A 22,050-nucleotide genomic window follows, 5' to 3' on the forward strand; every position below is an offset into this window, starting at 1 on the left:
AACCAATCACAGCGGAGCACGCGCGCCGCTGGGTTCCTTGCACAGCCCGAGATGGTGCTCGCCTCTGCGCAACCTGATTGACTCAAGCAGGCTAGGCGTCTATTTGTTGCCAGCCCGTTTCAAATGGGATGCCAAGAAATCATCATCTCGGTGAGAGCTGCAGCACCGGCCGTGCGGCGGCTGGAAAAGAAATAACCAGAAAGCTGGCCTTCGCGCATCCGTAGCAATGACAGCGGCATTTCGTTAGCCTCTCAACAATGCCTGAAAAAGCCTTCCGTCTCACTTTCTGCCGACATTCAGTAAACAAAGACTCGTGTTTCAACTGTTTATGCGCTCACTTAAAGCTTGGCGGTATATAGATCTTAACCCGTTCCATCTGATGTATTTTTACACTGTTTTTACGCAGTCCGCAAATGTGTTGCAGTTGGCCGTTGAAGCCTCTACAGCCTGCCCGGCTTGCGTGGATTTCAGAACGTTAGGCATTTGCATGATAGGTTGGCTGCAAAAGCATTCTTTTTTCTTTTCAAACTAAGAGTACATACATGTATATGCTATAATTGGAGAGCTGTCACTTAACGCCGTGAAGAAAGAACTGAACAAGCATAATGGACAATGTTTGATTGGACTGAACCTCATTGAGAAGTGCAGCCATTCCAATATCTGCACTAATTTCGTGACAATGACGATGCCGCTTCTTTTTTTTTCTTTTTTTGCAGGGTTACCGCAAGCCCAAGGCCTACATCTGTACTCAAGGTAAGAAGCGCGCGTCTGCTTCTCACGAACGCATATCCTCAGTTAAGATATGTGGTGATAAGCACTCGCTGCTTTACGTCTGACATATTTCAAACGTTTCACCCCCGAAAGGGCCAATTGTCACTAGAACATTAGCTAAGGTAAACAAAGAGAAATAAATAAAGTAGGCAGCCTAACGACAAAAGACTACCATTGATCCTGTATGTATAGGTTGCCAATCGAAGGGGCTCGATTTTTATAGAGGCAACAACCGCATGAAGCCAACGGTCAATGAAAACAAGACAGACATGTGGTCAAATAAATGTGTTTAAAAATTGCACTGCGAAAATAATTAAAAACAACAGGTTAAATTTGCTGTGTCATTGAAAAGAACACTGGTTTTAAAGAAATGTGCTGAAATCTGGCATCATACAGGAACGAGAATGGAGCTCACGTATTATATTTTATTACATTACTGATTCGCCTATATTTACTTACGTATTCGCCTATAATAGAAAAGAGATGTATTGCATGGATAAATGAAGATAATAGTAGAAATAGGATGCCGCTGGAGCCGACAAGGGGACTGCCAAGGCCCACTTGTCGAAACGTGGCTCCAGTTACCTACTCTGTTGAACCATTGTAGATTTCTTCAAGCCTCCTCCGTTCTGTGAACCTCTGTTATGATTATTCTAATAAATGACGTATAAAAGCTACCTTAACTAGCTAAAACTAAGTACTTACAAACCGAAATACGTGCAATTTCATTCATGTCAGATATTGTGCGTGTTGGCACATATTTGAAAAGCGTCACGCGTCAGAAAAAATGGCTGTGGCTTAGCTAAGGTTAAGCCCAGGATGCGAAGCATACTAGCCTTTATTTTAACGTGACAGCGTTAAGGAGCTCGTGTCGCAGAAAAGCCGGTGTCGTCGGCGTCGGCTCAAGCGTGCGGCGCTTGCTCAGGCGCACATTTCGTTGTCGCGCCGAACGCTGCGTTGCTCGACGCTCACCGCGTCCGATGCGGGGCGCGTAGTCGCTGCGCCGTAGCAAAGCCACCTAGAAACAGTCTCTGTAGCAGGCCGCAACCTTCGCTTCTCATTCCACCGAGCAGCTCTGGCTCCAGGAGTCATCTCACCTCGTGAGTGTCTAGCAGAGGCAAGCGCAGCTGCTTATATACCGCCGTGACGCCGCGAGCGACGGCGCGAGTTGGAGCCCCGTTTCTCCTCTGTCGTGACGTCACAGTGTCACGTGGTCAGCCTTGAAGGCGACGCCGCGAGCGACGGCGCGAGTTGGAGCCCCGTTTCTCCTCTGTCGTGACGTCACAGTGTCACGTGGTCAGCCTTGAAGGCGACGCCGCGAGCGACGGCGCGAGTTGGAGCCCCGTTTCTCCTCTGTCGTGACGTCACGGTGTCACGTGGTATTGAAGGCGACACCGCCGCGCCTGAGGAGCTGGGTTGAGCTCTGGTAATATGCTTCGCATAAAAATACAGGCACGGACGGAGTCGAGACAACGATGAGCGCTGCACTCCCAACAACATTATTATAAAAGATTCACTGATATACATGTGCTTCCCGAGCCAGGGGTTATCATCTGCGCATGCATAAATATGGCACCTCTTTGTCGCTCGCAACGGGTGAGGCGTGTCAAAACACTTGTTGCAAAAAAGAAAGCTGCACTAACCTTGACTTCCTGGGTAGCACGGCGAACTTTGGGCCAAGTGAAAGGACGCAGCATACGTTGTGCACATCGATGTTGTGCATACACAGCATACAATGTTCATGTCGCATTGTGGGCCCCGCATGCCCGGAGTAGACCGGAACCTGAGTCTTTACAGCACCTGTTGCCAGAGAAACTCCGTTGTTTGCTCGCCAACAATGTGAAAGGCCCGCGCATCTCACGTTGGTGGGAGGAAGTGTGCGCCCTAGTGCAGGCTTGCATATTTAGAAGATATCGGTAGGAACCTGCTTGGCGTCTCCATTCAGACCGCAAGATCTTCACGACTAGTATTGCATGGCCGATAGATGCCAGGTCGTTCATATATATATATATATATATATATATATATATATATATATATATATATATATATATATATATATATATATATATATATATATATTGCTGCGGGGATGTTTACACAGACAGTATTTACAATACAATATATGTACAAGCAGAGTCAATGTGGTTAAGGTGGCTGACCAGCAACCACACGCAGCAGCCAGCGTCTCGCGATCTTCTTTTATCTTTCCGTAGCAGGGCCCCCGGTGCTGAAGCGCCGTCACGGCGCATGTTAGGCAACGAACTGCGGGCGAAGTATGGCTTCAGCCACGTAACGTCCATGGTGTCAACAGGCGTCAGGCTTAAATTGGGTCAAACTGTAACTGAGAGATCTCGTAATTGAAGTCGTTAAATTGACGTAGGACTTCATAAGACCCTCTGTAGTGACAGAGAAGCTTCTGGGAGAGGCCGACCCGACGAGATGATGACCAAAGGTGCACCCAAGCACCAGGCGCGAACTTAACAACGCGATGGCACCGGTCGTAACGCTCATTTTGTATACGCTGAGAGATTAATAAGCGAGATGAGGCGACATTACGAGCCATGTGAGCGTGATCGATGACTTCACGAGCGCACTCAGATGAACACGTGGCACAGAAGGCAGGATGGCGTCAAACGGCAATATGAGGTCGCGACCATACAAAAGATTAAAGGGTGAATATCCTGGGGTGCTTTGTCGGGACGAGTTATACACGAATGTCGCGTAGGCCAGTGTGGCGTCGCACTCGCGGTGATTGTTGGAGGCGTACATCGACAGCATCTCTGTGAGTGTTCACTTTAGGCGTTTCGTAAGACCGTTCGTTTGTGGGTGGTAGGCGGTGCACAGCTTGTGCTCAGTGGCACAAGTGCGGAGGAGGTCGTCGACAATTCGAGACAAGAACGAGCGGTCGTGATCTTTAAGTAACTGTCGAGGTGCACCGTTGTGGAGAATGACGTCGTGAAGGAGGAAATCGGCGACTTCAGTTGCGCAACTAGTCGGCAACGTCTTTCTTATCGCGTAGTGTGTCGCATAATCAGTAGCGACGGCGATCCACTCATTCCCTCTAGTTGTCGTCGGAAAGGGGCCAAGCAGGTCAAGGCCCACGCGAAACTTTCAGAGGGAACTTCAATTGGATGGAGTCGTCTGACAGGTGCCAGGGGAGGTTTCTTCTAGCGCTGACACAATTCGCAAGTTGCGACATAACGAAGCACAGAGTGGTAGAGACCCTGTCATGAGAATCGGCGCCGTACGTCGTCGTATATAGGCAAAACTCTAACGTGTCCTGCCTTCGGTGCATTATGAAGTTTTTCGAGAATGGCGGATCGCATATGACGAGGCAGGACTAGGAGCAACACAGGGCCGTAAGGGTTGATATTGCAGCGGTAGAGGATGCCGTCCTGCACCACGAACGTGCGGCACGTGCCGTCGGTGCTGCCAAATTGCACTCCGGTGATGTACTGTAATGATTCGTCGCGTTGTTGTTCAGCACGCATGTATGTCATGTCAGTCAAAGCTATCACGCAGGTCACCGGATTATGCGCAAAAGGATGAGGAGGATCCATGGGGTGACGAGAGAGGCAGCCAGCGTCCTTGTGCAGACGGCGAGCCTTGTAGTTGACAATAAATGAAAATTCCTGGAGCCGTAAAGCCCAGCGACCAAGCCGTCCTGTCAGGTCCCGGAGGAAAGACAGCCAACAGGGAACGGGGTGGGTGGTCTGTAACGCACGAAAATGTGCGGCCATACAAATATGGGCGGAACTTGGTGACAGCCCAAACTAAAGCCAAGCACTACCGCTCGGTGATGGAGTAATTTGTCTCGCGAGGGGACAGCAGGCAGCTAGTGTAAGCTATCACGCACTCTGTACCATTCTGTTGTTGGGCGAGAACAGCGCCGATGCCGTGGCCGCTTGCGTCAGATTGGACTTCGGTCGGTGCAGATGGATCAAAGTGGGCAAGTATGGGAGGGTTGGTCTAAAATCCGATGAGAGCGGTGAACGTGTGAGCCTGCTCTGGGCCCCATGAGGATGGCATGCTCTTCTTTAGAAGATCTGTCAAAGGACCAGCAACGTCGGCGAAGTTTTTGACGAAACGGCGAAAGTAAAAACACAGGCCGACAAGGCAGCGCACGTCAGAGGCAGAACGCTGCACAAAGAAATTGCGAACGGCGCGAACTTTTTCCGGATCTCGTTTTACACCACATGCCTCAAGGAGGTGTCCCGACATGGTGATCCAATGGCGCCCTGATTGACATTTCGTGGAATTCAGTTGGAGGCCGGCTTTTAGGAAGTCCTCAAGAATTGCTGCGAGTCGGGTAAGGTCGCTGCCGAATGTGGGAGCAAAAATAACGTCGTCAAGACAACAAAAACGAGGGGGGTCCAATTGTAGCCTCGAAGAAGAGAGTCCATGATACGTTCAAATGTCGCAGGAGCATTGCATAGGCCAAAGGACATAATTTTGAACTGATATAAGCCATCCGGTGTGATGAAGGCCCTCTTCTCGTGGTCCATTTCATCAACTGAAATCTGCCTGTAGCCGGACCGAAGATCGATGCGCGAGAAGTATTTAGCTCCATGCAAGCAGTCCAAGGCGTCATCGATGCGTCGTAGTGAGTAGACGTCTCTTCGCGAGGTCTTGTTTAAAAGGCGATAGTCGACGCCATACCCAGGAATTCTGGACATGCGTTTAGTTTATTTTTTCGCCACCACGTGGCGTATCGCCCTTAAAGGTTTAAAGGTCTGGTATTACTGCGCATTATGAATCAATCGTTGTTAAGAGTGTTGGAGCAGTCATTGCTTCAAATTATCGCCCGCCTTCTTGGGAAGCTAAAGCACTCTTTGAATATATTACGCCTGTTTTTGAATATGTGTCCTCTGCGATGCTTCCCATTGTCCTGGTTGGCGATTTTAACATTGACTTACTAACGGACACTGCACAGTCTGGACAATGTTCAGACATAATTGAGTCATTCTCTTGTCCAAAAGTTATACGCTCGCCGACAAGAATAACAGGATTAAGTGAAAGTCTGATTGATCTGTGTGTTTTAGTCATGATGAAAGTGATGTTATACCTGGCATTTTTTCAGTCGATCTGAGTGATCACCTACCTGTATTCTGTATCTTCTCTGTTCCAAAAAACAAAATACATCCCGCTCGCATTCCCCCAGTACCTTATCGTAGTTTTAATCGAATGAGTCTCTCTGCTTTTCACTCGATGATCGAGTGTGTTGACTGGTTGGATGTTTATGAGGAACAAAACGCAAGCATGTCATACAACATCTTTCCACAAAAAGTTAAAGGTTGCTATGAAGAAGCTTTTCCTTTGCGTTATGCGAAAAAAGCACATAAAAATGTGGAAAACCATGGGTAACAAATAGTGTTATTTCAGAGAATAAAAGCCCGTGATATTATGTACCGTCAATTTATTAATCTAAAAGATATCTCTCTTCTAATTGAATATAAGAAAATTCGAAACAAGTTAAACTCTAATCTCAAGAAAGCTCGATGTGAATATTACAAAAATAGGTTTATTGCTGTTTCTCGTAACCCCCCCAAAATTTGGAACACATTACGATTGCTTATTGGTCAACAACAGAACAGCATCCCTGGTACACTAATTACTGATGGTGTCGAATACAGTAAAGAGACTTTGCCAAATAAATTCAATTCCCACTTTTTATCTTCAGGCGCATATTCATCTTCCAGCACTCAGCTAGATGCACAGAAATGTATATCCTCTTGCATTACGAATTCTATATTTATGTCTCCTTGCAGTGAATTAGAGATAAACTCTTTTCTTAAGAATTTATATAAAAATACTGCTGCCGGTAACGATGACATTAAAGCTACTCCAATTATTTTCGTTGCTAACCTTTTATCAGCACCTTTGCAACATATTTGCAACAGAGCAATATGAACAGGCATTCTTCCAGTTAATATGAAAATAGCTAGGGTTGCAGTCTTGCACAATGGTGGTCCTTTCAATAATCTTAACAATTATCGACCGATTTCGGTGTTACCCTTACTCCGAAAGGTTTTAGAGCACATAAAAACAAGACTAACCAAGTTCCTTGATGAACATGAATTGCTTATCAAGGAACAATTCGGCTTTCGCGGAAAAAAAATCTTCTGAAACAGCTTTACTTCGTATCAAGGAAAAATTAGATAAGAATATTGATAGCAAGGTGTTCACCCTAGGAATTTTTTTAGACTTCCGAAAAGCATTTCACTCTGTCAAGCATAATATACTGTTTGAAAAATTACCACATTACGGCATTCGAGGGGTAGCTCTACAATTATTACGCAGTTACTTGACAGGCTACAGTATACGTTTCTTCACGGGTATAAATCTCAGCTACAGCCTTTGAAATTCGGTGTACCACAAGGTTCTATACTCGGTCCACTATTTTTTATTATCTACATAAATGATATCGTGCCGGTACCACAAACTTCCTCTATATTTCTGTATGCGGATGATACCAGCTTGTTTTTCTCTGGCAGCCGTTTAAGAGATTTAGAAATCGCGGCGAACGAGTGGTTGATATCGCTTTCATACTGGTTTGAGTGTAACCAGCTAGAATTTAACGTTAGTAAAACGAAATAAATTTTATTCAATGGCATAAATAAACGCGAAAACTACACCATTTCTGTCAGATTTAAATATAATAACATCGAGAGTGTCCCGTTGTTCTTCTGCCCCTTTTCAAGAAATGTATTTTGTGCCACAAAGTATACCTAGAAAGATATATCATATACCACTCTGAAATACACCACTAACTCCTTCTCCACTATTCCATTCTTAGGTGTACTTTTTCATGAAAATCTCAGTTGGACACCGCAAATCAACAAAGTACATGCCAGTATGTCTAGATCAATTTCTGTATTACATAAATTTAGGTCTCTGGTACCAAACTGGCTAAAGCTACATTTATATTATTCACTAGTTCATTCTCATCTCAATTACTGTATCTTAATCTGGGGTACGACTTCAGGAACGAACCTTGAAAGGTTAAAAATTGCACAGAAGAGAGCTGTTCGCTGCATAAAAAATCTGGAACCAACTGAACACACTGAGCCATATTTTAACAAGCTTAGATTGCTTACTGTTAACCAACTTTTTAAATTGAAGCTCGCCTTGTATATTCGCTAGGAAATTGGAAATGAATTGAGTAGTTATATGGCTCAGTGCTACCCTACTAATGTTCCTTATGATCTCCGACACGAGCGATTTATAATACCATTATTCAGAACCATTTACGGTAATCAAACATTGCTCTACCTTATAACTAACCTTCTCCGCAACAATAGTTATATCCACGAACTTATTGAAAAATGCACTTCTATCCACAGTTTAAAGAAAAATGTTACAATGTACTTACTATCTGGTACTCTGTCCTGAATAAGTTCTTGAGTTTAAAAAAAAACGTTTTTATTGCTCTATAACCTGTGTGTTCTACTGCGTTTTTTAACAGTTATACATTGCTAGGAATGATTATGTTACATTTTGTATAATGCTTGCGCAAACTTTGTACATTTTAATATGTTGCCATTTATGTACGCGTTTGTTCTTGTTAGGGGTTGTTGCTGTTGCTTTATTGTGTGTTTCGGTTACTCAATTTAAGATGCCTACTCGCGATGTTACTTTTGTTCATGAAAATCTTTCTGTGGTGTTTTAATGCACAAATTCATTGTTTTTTTTTTATTCTCACTGCTTCTGAGCAAATGTATAGGTGGAGGGACCTTAGTCAGGCAGAGTTCATCTGCCTTTAGTCCTTTCAACCCAGACAATGTATGTCTGAATGAACAAACTGAAACTGAAACTGAAATTCGCGCCATAACGTATGCAACGACGCACAACTAAAGAAAAAATGATAAAAAGAAGCGCACCCTGATACGGTTGCTTCACCTCGGCACTTGGAAACGTTCGCGCTTATGTATCAGCCTTATCTTCAAGACAAACAGGTACTTGCTCGACTTGCGATAAATCGACTATATTGCAGGACACCTTGCCAGACAGCTCGTTAGGATTCCGGGTGAAATGTCTGGTTGGATGACGGCTCCCGCAAAGCTTCCGTTGATTTCTTCATTGTATTTTTTTAAAATATTTGTGCTCGACTGCGGCTGCCGGCTTCTGTCTAGTCAGCGTTATGTTTCGTATGTTTTCTAAGAGCCGGTGTGATTCAATAAAAGGGAGCTTTAGCTCGGGCCCTTTCTCGATGCCGGCTGCTCAAATACATGTAAACCGCATAAATTATTTTTTGATAAAATCGCTCAACTGCTCAACCGACCTGAATGAAAATTGCTGCATTCAAGAGAGAACGATAGATCACAGTGACCGCTGCAACAATTATTTTGATTTAGGCCATGGCATTATTGACAAGAATGATCGGAAATCGACAAATCTGAAAAAAAGAATAGAAGTAGGAAGTTTACAAATCCGTTAGTTCGGATAAAAACTGATATCGCATCGCTCTAAACTGCAACTCTTGGAGCGTCTCAATCGGACAAATTCGATGTATGAATTTATAACGTATGTGAAGTTGTTACAATGCCTGCAAATATTTTGCGTTTGCCATACTCAGGAGTTAGTGGTGTATTTCAGAGTGGTATATGATATATCTTTCTAGGCATACTTTGTGGCGCAAAATACATTTCTTGAAAAGGGGCAGAAGAAAGGGAGACAGTGAAGCGCCACACTACCAACTGTTTAATGACATCCTGAACAAACATATAGAAGAAAATACAACTTCCGCTCATGCGCAGGGAGCCAAGGTGTGACAGAACAACATGGTCATGATAACATACTTTGGATGAAGCACATTTCTGCGGAATATAATGCGATAGATGTATCGCTGACACAATCAGACCCTTTCGTTTTAATATAAAACGTTTCTAGCAACTCCCTTGCAGTCTGGTCCCTACTTTTGCCAAGAATCAATGCTTGTTCAAAGCATGGCGAACAACGACAGACTTTACAGTGCGCAGGAAGATGCGCCTTGTCACACTTACCGATACTATTAGCGTGCTCCCTAAGTCTGTCATTAATACAACGTCCCGTTTGTCCGTATATATCATTTTTGTCCGCATGAAATGATATCTTGGGTGCAGCTTACAGAACTCCGATAGGGTTTGTATTTGCTGAGGTACAGAGTTGTATACTTCGAGTATTGTTTCTTGAAATTTCGCATTTTTTTAAATTTAAAGAACTAGAAGCTAAATAAAAATTGGCTTTCTGAAATCTAATTTTATTTGTTTCTTTTAAGCTCAGCATAAGTAATGAATTGCAGTGCAGTGGTTGTCAGAAGAAAGGATTGCTGATTTCCCATGTAGGAGCTAAAGATTCCCGTTAAGCTACGTTTAGAATAATATTTTTGCTGAGAGAAGAAGAAAGACGGGTAGTGCATATACATTATGGCGGCCGCAGTTCGATGGGGGCGAAATGCGAAGACACACGTGTACTTAAATTTAGGTGTACGTTAAAGAAACTGAGGTGGTTGAAATTTTCCAGATTTTCCAGATAATGCTTTGTAATTTTAAGGCTGTGCAGTAATTTACAGTAATTGACAAAAGCAAGCCTACAGCAAGCTAGTATCGAAGCGTTCACTTCAGACCTAAGCTCTTGCTCATTTTCCTCAGCTTTGTGCAGAGCTGCTCAACTCATTTCCACTTAGCGCGGAAGCGCCGTCCCGCTTCCTTGTAGGCAGAAGAGGACTGGTAGCGTTTTAGGCGGCTGCCCTGAACGACATGATGGGAAGTCTGCATGGAGCGAGTAGTAGGTGCGACTGGAGGCATCTCGTAGGTTACGTTGGTCACCTGACAGAGGACCCGGTAAGGGCCCCAGTAGCGGGACATCAGTTTTTCCGAGAGGCCGATACGGCGGGTGGGAGATCACAGAGGGACAAGATCCCCGGCAATATACTCGGCGTCCAAGTAACTACTGTCACAAATGCTTTTCCGCTTGTTCTAAGAACCGCAAAGGCGACGGTGAGCAACTTGGCGCGTTTCTTGCGCTCGAGCAATGACATCGCTTGTATACTGAGACACGGACTCTTGAGCGATATGCAGTATTGTATTAAAAAGCAATACCGGATCTCGGCCGCACAACAAATAAAATGACGAGTAACGTGCAGTGTCGTGGCGTGATGAAAATTGCACGCCACTATGACAAAAGGGAAAGCAGTATCCCAGTCACGATGGCCATCAGAAACATACGTAAAGAGCATGTCTATTATTGTTCCATTAAGCCGCTCCTTAAGACCGTTCGTCTGAGAATTGCATACAATAGTAAATTTATGCATGGGACAATAAGAACGGGGGAAGTCGCCCAAAACTAAAGAGGAAGGAGCGACCCTTGTCGGTAAGAAGTTGAGTGGGATCGCCGTGGTGAACAGTGACCTTGTGCAACAGGAAGTAGGCTACGTCTGTTGGAAGGGCTCTGGTGAACGCGAATGAAGTTGTATAATCTGTTGCGACGACAATCCACTTGTTGCATAAGTCAGATGTGTGAAAAAGTGCCAAGAGGTCTACACCAATGCGATAGAAAAATTCCGTAGGAACGCCAAGAGGTATGAGTAAAGCAGCAGGGAGCACAGGCATTAACAGCGTTCTTCTGGCATTGACGCAACTCACCTCACAAGAAGCGACGTAGTGGCGGACAGGTCGGTACAGACCAGACCGAAAGAATCGTCGCCGGACACGGTCGCACGTACTTATACCCCGAGGTGACCAACAGTTGGTAAATCGTGCAGCTTGGACAGAATAATGGTGCGAAGATGCCGGGGATCGACCAGCACTATCTCAGATCCACTGTGGTAGATGCTATGCTGATATAAAATGCCGTCCTTGAGTAGGCACATGCCAAGAGAAGGATCACATGACCTAGGTGTGGACTTTTTTATGATACCACGTGCTTGGATCTCGGCGCCGTTCGGTAGCGAGATCAGCTAAGCAGATAGCGAAAAAACAGAAAAGAATCATAGGTCGCAGGAACATCGTCTGGGTGATGCTACAAGCAGTCGGCATCTTTGTATAAACGGTCGGACCTGTAAGGAACTGTGAACAAGTATTTCTAGGTCACGGGGACTAGGCCCAGTGACCTAGGTGATCGGTAGGGTCTTTGAGGGACCAAAGCCAATAGAGCGTATAGTGGTCTGTGGTGAATGTAAAGGGCCGAGCACATAGGTAAGAGCGAGATTTCGCCACTGTCTAAAGAAGTGCAAGGCACTCACTTTCAATATTGAAATAATTCCAATCAGCCGGAGAAAGCAGATGGCCGGCGTAGTCATGACACGGTCGTGGCGTCGTTGACGTTGGCAGAAAATCGCACTAATTCCATGACCCCTGGCATCAGTGCGGACTTCTCTTGGATCAGTCTCGTCGAAGTACGTAAGAAGGAATGCAGATGTAAGGAGACAGATAAGCTTCGAGCAGGCAGTTGCTTGTTCAGTTGCTCAACAAGATGGGGCGTCTGCCTTCAGAAGAGCAGAGGGCTGGTGACCTCACTAAAATTGTGCATGAAGCGGCGGTAGTACGAGAACAGGCCCACGATGCTCCGGACATCTTTAGCACATGATAGCACTTGAAACTTCTGTACGGCACGAGCTTTTCCTGGGTCTGGGCGCACACCAGAGGAATGAACAAGATGACCAGGCATAGTAATTTAGCGGCGTCTGAAGTGACATTTAGACGAATTAAGTTGAAGGCCAGCATTTGGGCAAAGTAGAAAGAACGAGCGAGAGGCACTCCGGGTGCGTGACAAATGTAGGAGCAAAAACAACGGCGTCATCTAAGTAACAAATACAGATGGACCACTTGAGCTTATAAAGGAGTGTGTCCATCATGTATTCAAAAGTAGATGGTGCATTACATAAGCCGAATGGTATAAATTTGAACTTGTATAGGCCATCGGATGTTATAAAGACGGTTTTCTCTGGGTCCATGTCGTCGACGCAGTCTGCCAGTAACCGGAACTAAGGTCGATGGAAGAAAAGTACTTCCCACCATGGAGGCAGTCGAGGGCGTCATCAACGCGTGGCAGAGAATAAACGTATTTATCGGTGACCTTATTGAGGTGCAGGTAATCCACGCAGAAGCACAAGTTGGCGTCCTTTTTAACTAGAACGACAGGGGACGCCCAAGGACTGCATGATGGTTCAACGATTCATGAAGAAAGAATTTTCTCGACCTACTTTTGAATGACTTGTTGTTCGTGCAAGGACCGACAGTATGGTCGCCTGTGAATAGGGTGTGCGTCATTCATGTTAGTATGGTGTGTCCTGAGAGAGGTCTGGCCTAAAGGGCGACCCAGGTCAAAAATTACGCTGAACGAGGAGAGCAGCTGGCATAAGTAGTTGGGGTGTTGGGGTGGAAATTCGGGAGCCATAACGTTTGTGAGCTGAGGAAGGACGGCCGGCAAAGAAGAGTCAATGTGAGATGACGTAGTATAAGCAGCCGAGCCTGAAAACAGGGAAACATGGAAGGAAGATGGCGTACCTGAGGCTATGCCTTGTCGTAGGACATGGTAACTGATTCCAAAGTTGACGAGCTGAAGCCTGGTAGATATGATGGTGACACTGACAACGGTTTGCGGAAGTGCGACGGTGCAGCGGTGGCGTAGAGGTACAACACCCGCCTCGCGCGCAAGATGTGCATGGTTCGAATCCCGGTGCCGCGCAATTTCGCACCGGATTAAAAAAGAAATCCGCGTGTGGATAAGATTGTATAAACAGGCCTGGAGTGTGGCCTGATCCCGGTGACCAGAACCGGTAAAGCACTCCCTCAACAGAGCAGTATTGGCCACCCTGGTTCAGTACTTGGCCACAACCTTCTATATGAACAGAACAATCATACCCCGGCCCCCAGTCCCCAGCAGCTCCGAAGCAACTGACCACGGTGTCGGTCAGACCTGCGACGCAGCAGAAATGCTAAGAATCCCTGGCTCTGGACAGGCTGCCATTTCAGTATGAACCTGGCAAGTTTAACACTAGAACGTTATCTAGTGAGGCGAGTCTAGCAGTACTATTGGAGGAATCAGAGGCTAGTAAATGGGATATAATAGGGCTCAGTGAAGTTAGGAGGCCAGAAGAAACATATACAGTGCTAAAAAGCGGGCACGTCCTGTGCTACTGGGGTTTAGCCGCGAGACGAGAGCCAGGAGTCGGATGCCTGATTAATAAGAATATAGCTGGTAACATACAGGAACTCTACAGCATTAACGAGATGGTGGCTGGTCTTGTTGTGAAACTTAATAAGATGTCCAAATTGAAGGTCCTACAGGTCAACGCCCCTACATCCAGTCATGATGACGAGGAAGTCGAAAGCTTCTATGAAGACATGGAATCGGGGATGGGTAGAGTGAAAACAAAATACACTATACTGGCGGATTCAATGCCAAGGTAGGCAAGCAGCAGGCTGGAGACAAGGCAGTGGGGGAATGTGGCATAGGCACTAGGAATATCAGGGGAGAGTTATTAGGAGAGTTTGCGGAACAGAATAATATGAGGATAATGAATACCTTCTTCCGCAAGCGGGATAGCCGAAAGTGGACGTGGAGGAGCCCGAACGGCGAGGCTAAAAATGAAATAGACTTCATACTCTGCGCTATCCCTGGCATCATACAAGATGTGGACGTGCTCGGCAAGGTGCGCTGCAGTGACCATAGGATGGTAAGAACTTGAATTAGCCGAGACTTGAGGAGGGCACGGAAGAAACTGGTACATAAGAAGCCGTTCAATGAGTTAGCGGTAAGAGGGAAAATAGAGTAATTCCAGATCAAGCTACAGAACAGGTATTCGGCTTTAACTCAGGAATATGACCTTAGTGTTGAAGCAATGAACGACCATCTTGTGGGCATCATTAAGGAGTGTGCAATAGAAGTCCGTGGTAACTCCGTTAGGCAGGACACCAGTAATCTATCGCAGGAGAAGAAAGATCTGATCAAGAAGCGCCAATGTATGAAAGCCTCTAACCATACAGCAAGAATAGAACTGGCAGAACTTTCGAAGTTAATCAACAAGCGTAAGACAGCTGACATAAGGAAGTATAATATGGATAGAATTGAACATGCTCTCAGGAACGGAGGGAGCCTAAAAGCAGTGAAGAAGAAACTACGAATTGGCAAGAATCACATGTATGCGTTAAGAGACAAAGCCGGCAACATCATTACTAACATGGACGAGATAGTTCAAGTGGCTGAGGTGTTATATAGAGATTTATACAGTACCAGTGGCACCCACGACGATAATGGGAGAGAGAATAGTCAAGAGCAATTCGAAATCCCACAGGTAACGCCGGAAGAAGTAAAGAAAGCCTTGGGACCTATGCAAAGAGGGAAGTCAGCTGGGGAGGATCAAGTAACAGCAGATTTGTTGAAGGATGGTGGGCACATTGTTCTAGAGAAACTGGCAACTCTGTATACGCAATGCCTCATGACCTCGAGCGTACCGGAATCTAGGAAGAACGCTAACATAATCCTAATCCATCAGAAAGGGCACGCCAAAGTGTTGAAAAATTATAGACCGATCAGCTTACTGTCAGTTGCGTAGAAACTATTTACTAAGGTAATCGCAAATAGAATCAGAAACAGCTAAGACTTCTGTCAAGGAAAGGACCAGGCAGGATTCCGCAAAGGCTACTCAACAATAGACCATATTCGCACTATCAATCAGGTGATAGAGAAATGTGCGGATTATAACCAAGCCTTATATATAGCTTTCATTGATTACGAGAAAGCGTTTGATTCTATCGAAACCTCAGCAGTCATGGAAGCATTACGGAATCAGGGTGTACAAGAGCTGTATGTAAATATACTGAAAGATATCTATACCGGCTCCACAGCCACCGTAGCCCTCCATAAAGAAAGCAACAAAATCCCAATAAAGAGAGGCGTCAGACAGGGAGATAGGATCTCTCCAATGCTATTCACAGCGTGTTTACAGGAGGAAATCAGAAACCTGGATTGGGAAGAATTGGGGGTAAAAGTTCATGGAGAATACCTTAGTAACTTGCGATTCGCTGATGATATTGCCTTGCTTAGTAACTCAGGGGGACCGATTGCAATGCATGCTCACTGACCTGGAGAGGCAAAGTAGAAGAGTGGGTCTAAAAACTAATCTGCAGAAAACTAAAGTAATGTTTAACAGTCTCGGAAGAGAGCAGCAATTTACAATAGGCAGCGAGGCACTGGAAGTCGTAAGGGAATACATCTACTTAGGGCAGGTAGTGACGGCGGATCCGGATCATGAGACGGAAATAATCAGAAGAATAAGAATGGGCTGGGGTGCGTTTGGCAGGCATTCTCAGATCATGAACAGCAGGTTGCCATTATCCCTCAAGACAAAGGTGTATAATAGCTGTGTGTTATCAGTACTCACTTACGGGGCGGAAACCTGGAGGCTTGCGAAAAGGGTTCTACTTAAATTGATGAAGAAGAATGATGGGTGTAACGTTAAGGGATGAGAAAAGGACAGATTGGGTGAAGGAACAAACGCGATTTAATGACACCTTAGTTGAAATCAAGAAAAAGAAATAGAGATGAGCAGGACATGTAATAAGGAGGGAAGATAACCGATGGTCATTAAGGGTTAGGGACTGGATTCCACGGGAAGGGAAGCGTAGCTGGGGGTGGCAGAATGTTAGGGGCGCGGATGAGATTAAGAAGTTTGCAGGGACGACGTGGCCACAATTAGTAGATGACCGGGGTTGTTGGGGACGTATGGGAGAGGCCTTTGCCCTGCACTGGGCGTAACCAGGCTGATGATGATGATGAAGAAGAAGAAGAAGATGATGATGATGATGATGATGACATATTCAAATACCTCACACGCAACTCCTGACACTTAATTGTATTCAAGAATTGCGCGACTGCCCAGGACATTCTTAACGAATGTTACATAACACTTTATGAGGCTTTACTTGCCAAAACCACGATTTCATTATGAGGCACGCCGTAGTGGAGGATTCGGGAATAATTTAGACCACTTGGGATTTTTAACGTGCGCCTAACCCTCAGTACGCGGGTTTTCGCATTTCACATGCATTGAAATACGGCTGCCGTGGTTGGGATTCGATCCCGAGAACTCGTGATTAGCAGCCGAACCCAATAAAAGCTAAGCAACTGCGGAGGGGAAGCAATGTTGGCAGTAGGAGGAAGGTGACAGCCGGCACGTGAGACAATTTGTTCCCATCCTCATTGCGCGAGAATCAGTAACATCTGTCCAAGAATGAAACCGTAGAATGCACTGTATAATATGTGATGGAGTCCGAGTCCAATATTTCAGACCGGAATCATACTGTAACTACTGACGACCAGGCATCTTGCTAGTACGTGCAGTCGCTTGACAGATGCCGAGCGCTTGCGTCGGGCACAGGACTTACTTGACCTTTGTGCAACACTTGCCGACAATCTCGCCTTATTTCGCACCATTGCGTTTCAGCTGAACTGCTTCAACAGCCAATTTATTTATGCCAGAATTTGGTTACCCTGTCAACGTTACGGTTTCTTATTTTTAAGTTATCTGTTATATTTAGGCTAATACTGTCCTAAATGTTCCAGCAGTTTCACCTTTCCCAAAATGCCCGCATTTTTGTCGGCCTCGGTTCATATTTTGGAAGATTTTTAATAGACGTGGAAACCATTGCGTTGCCCCCTCACCAGGCTGTTGAAAAAGTCATTTTATATCCCTGCGGTCTTGCGCAAGCTTCCGCCTTCTTGCCGTTCATCAACCTCCTGATTTCCCTGTCACCTGTATCCCATTTTGACGACTTCAATCGCACGGAAGTTGGCACCGATATAATGTCCATGGGATTAAAGCCATTTAAATCAATTCTACTGTGGATACGACAGCCGCTTTTGCTCACTATGAATAGAAATATTGCTTTATTGAGCGCCATTTTTAAGCGTTTAAATTGACAGCAAAAAAATTATGCGTGTCCATGTGCGAATCGATGTACGCAAAGCTTTCTGTGTTTGTTGTCATTGTCATACGTAATCTCCACAGAGTAGACCGGCACTCTCTAATGAAATGCTGTCAATGTTTGCCTGATTAGGCTTGTCATTGTGATGCAAATAAACGGAACTTCAACTCATTTTCTCACAAATAAACGCTGAATGAAATGCTGACGTCATCCTAAACAAGATCAACAAGCGCCGTAATGCTCGATCTTATGATATCCCTATTCGTAACCTTATATTCGTGCTTTTTTCTTGGGGGGGGGGGTGGCAATGTGCTCTGGAACCCTAGAAATGTCCCTCGGATGTCTCTGATGTGCTCGTTTTTATTCTCAAGTACCCAATGAAAACTCTCGTCGCTGCAACTTCATGATGTCCTGGTGGCAGGCCACCATGGCGTGTCGCGCAGGTATGGCCACGCTGATTCATTTAGGTTGACATATACAATATTGTGCGTCATACTTCGCCACATTCATTTTTCGAACTATGCCAGAGCTCGAAAAGGCGTCCAACACACTACGTCCCTTTCCTCTGCTTACTTCCGCAAAGTGTGTGTATATCGTTGTGGTTACCAAATACGCCCAACGGTATGCTACCACTCAAGCCTTTTTGGCGGTTGAGCAGCTGAAGTCGCAGGCTTTATTCAACATGGCGTCGACGTTCAATAGGGCTATCCTCAATTACTTTTCGTGGACTTCTCTCACCGCCTTCTCTCCAGTGCCATCTATTACACTACTCGCTCCTGCTGGACACAACACAAACACGCAACGACCTTAATGAAGTATCAGTTGCTCGCTAGTTGACACGCTGTCGATCTATATTTCCGCTGAGCACCGGGATTGGACCTTGGTCCTGTCTATAGTGACATTATCCGTCTACAGGCTCGCTCAATAACACCACTAGTTACTCATCACGTCTTTTTTTGTTTGTTTTGTCAACAAGAGCATAGCGTATTTCTTCTGAGTGTGCTTTCGGCTTTAGGGGTGGCTTTGCACGCCCGCTTATTTTGTTACGTTGACGGCAACCGTTGTCGTCAGGATGCCGCCTCATTCTGAGCTTCGCAGTCACCAGAGAGCACAGAAAGTTGTCTACGCAAACAAACCACCAGGATTCGAGCCCATCTCCCAAATGCACCATCTTGCATTTGGGAGATGGGCACGCTAACCATTACCCTACCACCTGCCTCCACCAATTTGTGTTTATCTGCCTTCCCACTTCATGTTTTTGCCGCAGACGCAGGTAGAACGGATGCAGAAACGAAAAAAAAAGTAAGGATTGCTTGAGCCGCCAGCTGACACATGACCTTAATTTTGGCAGGTTATTCTCATTGGAACGCATGTAGGCTTGCGGCTGCGTGGAGATTGTGGGTCGCCTTAGCTTTATTGTAAATTTGCTTTCACCGACTGTTTTCAGCTAGAACTTAAATGGCGGACAAAAATGAGACCTACCGTTGAATATAGCTTTCTTGTTTTCTAGGTTTAATCCAAAAACGCTTATTTACACAAGTAGCGATTTTTTAAAGAAATGGCATAAGGATACTATATATTGAGGTCATTTCGTTTTGTCAATACGGGCCGGCACCACGTATCGACGAAAGGGCATCACAGTGTCGATACATGCGGCATGTTACTAAATGAAGAAAACAGGAAACGAGTGTTCTTCAGTTCTCGCAACATATTGTACATAGAACACAAGGCACCCCCCACCATGACATGTTATTTTTGACAACAGCGACACACAGTGCCGGACTGATATACTTCTGAAAAGGGTTTCATTTAATTTTTTCATCACAGAACCGCAAGCACAGGTTGCGACGCGCGTATACCGCAGCCGCGCACTGTGGCCACGCTCCTTTTCCTCTAACAATGTGGCCCCCGGCGGCTTCACGCGCTCCCGTAGGTGGCGGATTGGACTGTGACTCCAGAAGTTTAAATACACAACCTCTTTGCATAGAAATGACGGCATGATTGATAACATATTGTTGGCTTGGATATGTCTGGCACGAGGCCGAAGACCCTGTCTTCTAACGCGTTCTTGTTTGCGTTCGCGTCTCTGTCTTGAAGGGACCCGCATCGTGACATGCTACAATGGTGCTTGCGTTGAGCGTATGTATGACAAAAAACGCGGTTCTAAAATTTCGGTTCACTAACTTGTGCAGTAAACCCATGTTTATAGTATTCCGCCGTATAGTAGTAGTACAGTAAGAGTCACGAGTATTGCATCTGTAACCGCAAGCGTCACGTTATGGTCGTAACTTGTCGGGACAGCGTAGTTGTAATTCACAGACCCTGCCTCTAAGGAATACGTGGCTAGGTATGGCTGATGAATAAGTAATTGCAAAGATTGGTTTTCAGTAAAGGTTTGTTGCCAAGAACGGCGGGAGCTTATACTGCCGCAAAGGACGGATGCTGGGCGGTGACTCCTCGGCAGATCACACATCTACACTGGAATTCAACTGGTTTCGCCAACTCTTGCTTATATTTTCTTGCCCCTAAGCTGCGACTTCGCCTGCCACCCGGGCCCCAGCTTTCCTTCTTTGTCCCCGGCTTCTTTCCCGTTCTGCTGACACGTGCTTCCACTGATGCTTGCTCCTCCTTTTTTCTCAATAATTGAAGGCAGTCGTTTATGCATCCCTACGTTACTGCAGAAAATAGCGTGTCTTTATCTCCATAACCACCCTGTCCCTCACCTGGACTCTCCCATCGCAAAACAAAGTTGCTGTGTTGCAAATGGCTGGGCGCCACATATACAATTTTCTAGGAATGGCCAGTAGCACGGCACGCAATTGTCGGTGGGTGACGAAACAGTATATAGAAAACCTTCTTTGCCATATCCACACTCAGGGCTCTGCTTCGTGGGCTACTATTAGCCGCTACGACGAAGTACGAAATGACAGAAACCTAGCTGCGCTGGTCGCGGGCAGCTCTTTTTGGATTCGTGATGCGTTGAGTTTATATATATTTATATATATATATATATTTCTTATCTAAGCCTAAATGACAGCGATATAGGCGAGGTGAGTTACGGTAGCTCGTTGGCTTGGACTAACGACGCTCTTCACGCAGCACTTTCGTCTTATGCATGTTTGCGAACGGGAATGCAAGACAGGAGGGTAACACGCCTTCCTGAAATGAAACATTCGGAATAACCCTTTGTTTGGCGGTTGGACATATGTCGGGGGTCCCCGATACGAACCACCTTCAAGTCTGTATCACCTTGCAAAGGGGAACTCGGATGAAGCTTTGTCAAACGGATAGGCTTTTAATTATCATAAGTATATCTTCATTAGAATTCCTTACCATGAGGTGAAAGCCGACTAATAAGCATTTAAGCCCTCCGTGTTATTAAAACATCCTGTTAATAAAAGGTTGCTGTGCTTTACAGCCCCCAAAATAAAAAGTAAGTTGTGAAAAATAAATTGGTGCGGTAAATGTGCAAACGCAGACGTAAGAAAAGGCATAGTCCGTTTCCCAGTACTCAGTCGATGAAGATGGAGCACCTCTATATTATCACGTTGTAGTAATGTCAAGAGCAAAACACTTCCAAAAGAGTCAGTCATGAATGTTGCTCATTATAATACGAGCTTGCGCTGGAAAAGAAAATAACACTCAAACATAACGATGACTGCGCGCAAAGTGCTTCCTCTGATTCCGATCTACGGATCAAGGCGTCGGTTCGTCAGATTGGAATGCTCGTACATTGCAGCGCAATCTCGGGTCGTCAAATGTGATTGAGAATGTGCATCAGTTTTCGCTTCACGCGCTCAATCTGATAAGATAACGCTATTGTGCTATTGCATCCGTGAAAACATACGCGATATTAGAAACACATCCAGGCGCATCTTGAGCTAACTGATAACTTTGGAACTGTTGTTAGACGCTAACAAAAAGCCCCCCCCCTCCCCCCCCCGTAAAACAAGGGTACATTTGCTTTCAATATTAGCTGAAGCATAGTCCTTGTGGTTGAAAAAGGGCCCCCAACACTGCACAATGGCGCCGACCTACAGGAAATTTAAGAGCGAACCGCTTTCCAATTACTGGTATTTATCAAACCAACATATCGTGGTTCGATGTAGCCCTGTAGTCCAGGGGCAAGTTGTTCCACGTGTACTGCGTCGGAGCTCATATTTCATGTCAGCATTAATTGTCACAAAATCACAGTATTTTTTTCTTTCGACCTTAGTATTAGACTAGGAGAAGGCCAGCAAACTTTAGAGTAGGAAAAAATCGAGAGGCAGACATAGACAAACAGACAGGAAGGAAGATTTTTTCCTACTCTAAAGTTTGCTGGCATTCTCCTAGCATAACCATGTACCAACTAGCCCAACAAGCCACG

At 45.4% G+C, this 22,050-nt stretch overlaps 1 protein-coding gene across 14 annotated transcripts in view; it reads left to right on the top strand.

Moving 5' to 3' along the window:
- LOC135915563 (receptor-type tyrosine-protein phosphatase kappa-like) overlaps window positions 1-22,050 on the top strand; it is a 682,443-nt gene that overhangs the window by 295,082 nt on the left and 365,311 nt on the right. For all 14 annotated transcript variants that reach the window (XR_011508500.1, XM_065448678.2, XM_065448676.2 and 11 more), the window contains one exon: window positions 717-753. Coding sequence is in view for 13 of the 14 variants with exons in the window: in XM_065448678.2 (XP_065304750.2) it covers window positions 717-753 (37 nt within the window). In the remaining variant the exon portion in view is untranslated. The remainder of the gene's footprint in view (window positions 1-716; window positions 754-22,050) is intronic.

This window comes from Dermacentor albipictus, chromosome 9 (assembly GCF_038994185.2).
Source record: "Dermacentor albipictus isolate Rhodes 1998 colony chromosome 9, USDA_Dalb.pri_finalv2, whole genome shotgun sequence".
Classification (NCBI taxonomy): domain Eukaryota; kingdom Metazoa; phylum Arthropoda; class Arachnida; order Ixodida; family Ixodidae; genus Dermacentor; species Dermacentor albipictus.